At 61.0% G+C, this 807-nt stretch overlaps 1 protein-coding gene across 1 annotated transcript in view; it reads left to right on the top strand.

Annotated features, from left to right (window-relative positions):
- Positions 1-432: 432 nt before the first annotated feature.
- Positions 433-807, top strand: part of FAM65A (family with sequence similarity 65, member A) — a gene marked incomplete at both ends in the record, with an annotated part of 11,323 nt that continues 10,948 nt past the window's right edge. The window contains 1 exon segment of the mRNA XM_010179944.1: positions 433-559. Coding sequence (XP_010178246.1) covers positions 433-559 — 127 coding nt within the window.

The following is an 807-nucleotide window of genomic DNA, read 5'->3' as shown; positions in this document are numbered from 1 at the left end:
GTCCGGCGGGGAATGGCCCGGCCTTTCCTTCCCCGACACAGAGCTCCTGGCAAAGCTGGGGACTTTCCAAAGTGCTTTGTTGTCCATGGGTTTCCCTCCTGATTACTGGAGCGAGCGGAAGCAAGCAAGGAGACAGTGAAGGGCTGGGCAGCTGGGTTCGGCCCCGCGCCCTTCCTGCAGTGGAGGTGGCACGGGGGGACAGCGGGACGTGTGCTGGGGCAAGATGGGGTGCAGGAGGAGATACTGAGGACCTGTGTCCTCAGTGCCACTGGGAGCATCCCTGGGCTGACAAGGAGAGAATGCTCCTGGTCCATGGGTGCTGTAGCCATCCTGGTCTGTGGATGCTGTTCCCATCCTGTTCACAGTGGCAGCCCTGCCTGTGTGTGTTTCCCCCCCCCGCTGCTGCTGATCCCCCTCTCTTGTGTCCCCCAGGGAGAACCTCCAGGTCACACTCAACGATGTCCCTGTCTGTGCGCCCGCAGCGCCGAGTCCTCGTCGCCAAGATCAATAGGAGCCAGTCCTTCGCCGGAGTGAACTCGACGGCCGACCGGCCCTTCAGGTAGGAGATGGGTGCTTGTGCTGCCAGCCATGAGGGACAGGGATAGGGACAGGGACAGGCTTGGGTGGTGAAGGAGCTGGGGAGGCTTTGACGCTTTGTGTCTCGGCCACCTTGACATCCTGTGGCGGCCAGTTTTGGGGTTTGAGTGCTGGCGTGAATCAGGGTTTCCTTTGGGTCACTTCAAACGTGTTGCTGAAAAGTGTTATTGGCTGCCCATCAGCAGCGTTGCGAGGACGAGCCGCTACCTA

The sequence above is a fragment of the Mesitornis unicolor genome, unplaced genomic scaffold (assembly GCF_000695765.1).
Source record: "Mesitornis unicolor isolate BGI_N332 unplaced genomic scaffold, ASM69576v1 scaffold8242, whole genome shotgun sequence".
NCBI classification, from domain to species: Eukaryota; Metazoa; Chordata; class Aves; order Mesitornithiformes; family Mesitornithidae; genus Mesitornis; species Mesitornis unicolor.
This window is presented reverse-complemented; position numbering and strand designations above follow the sequence as displayed.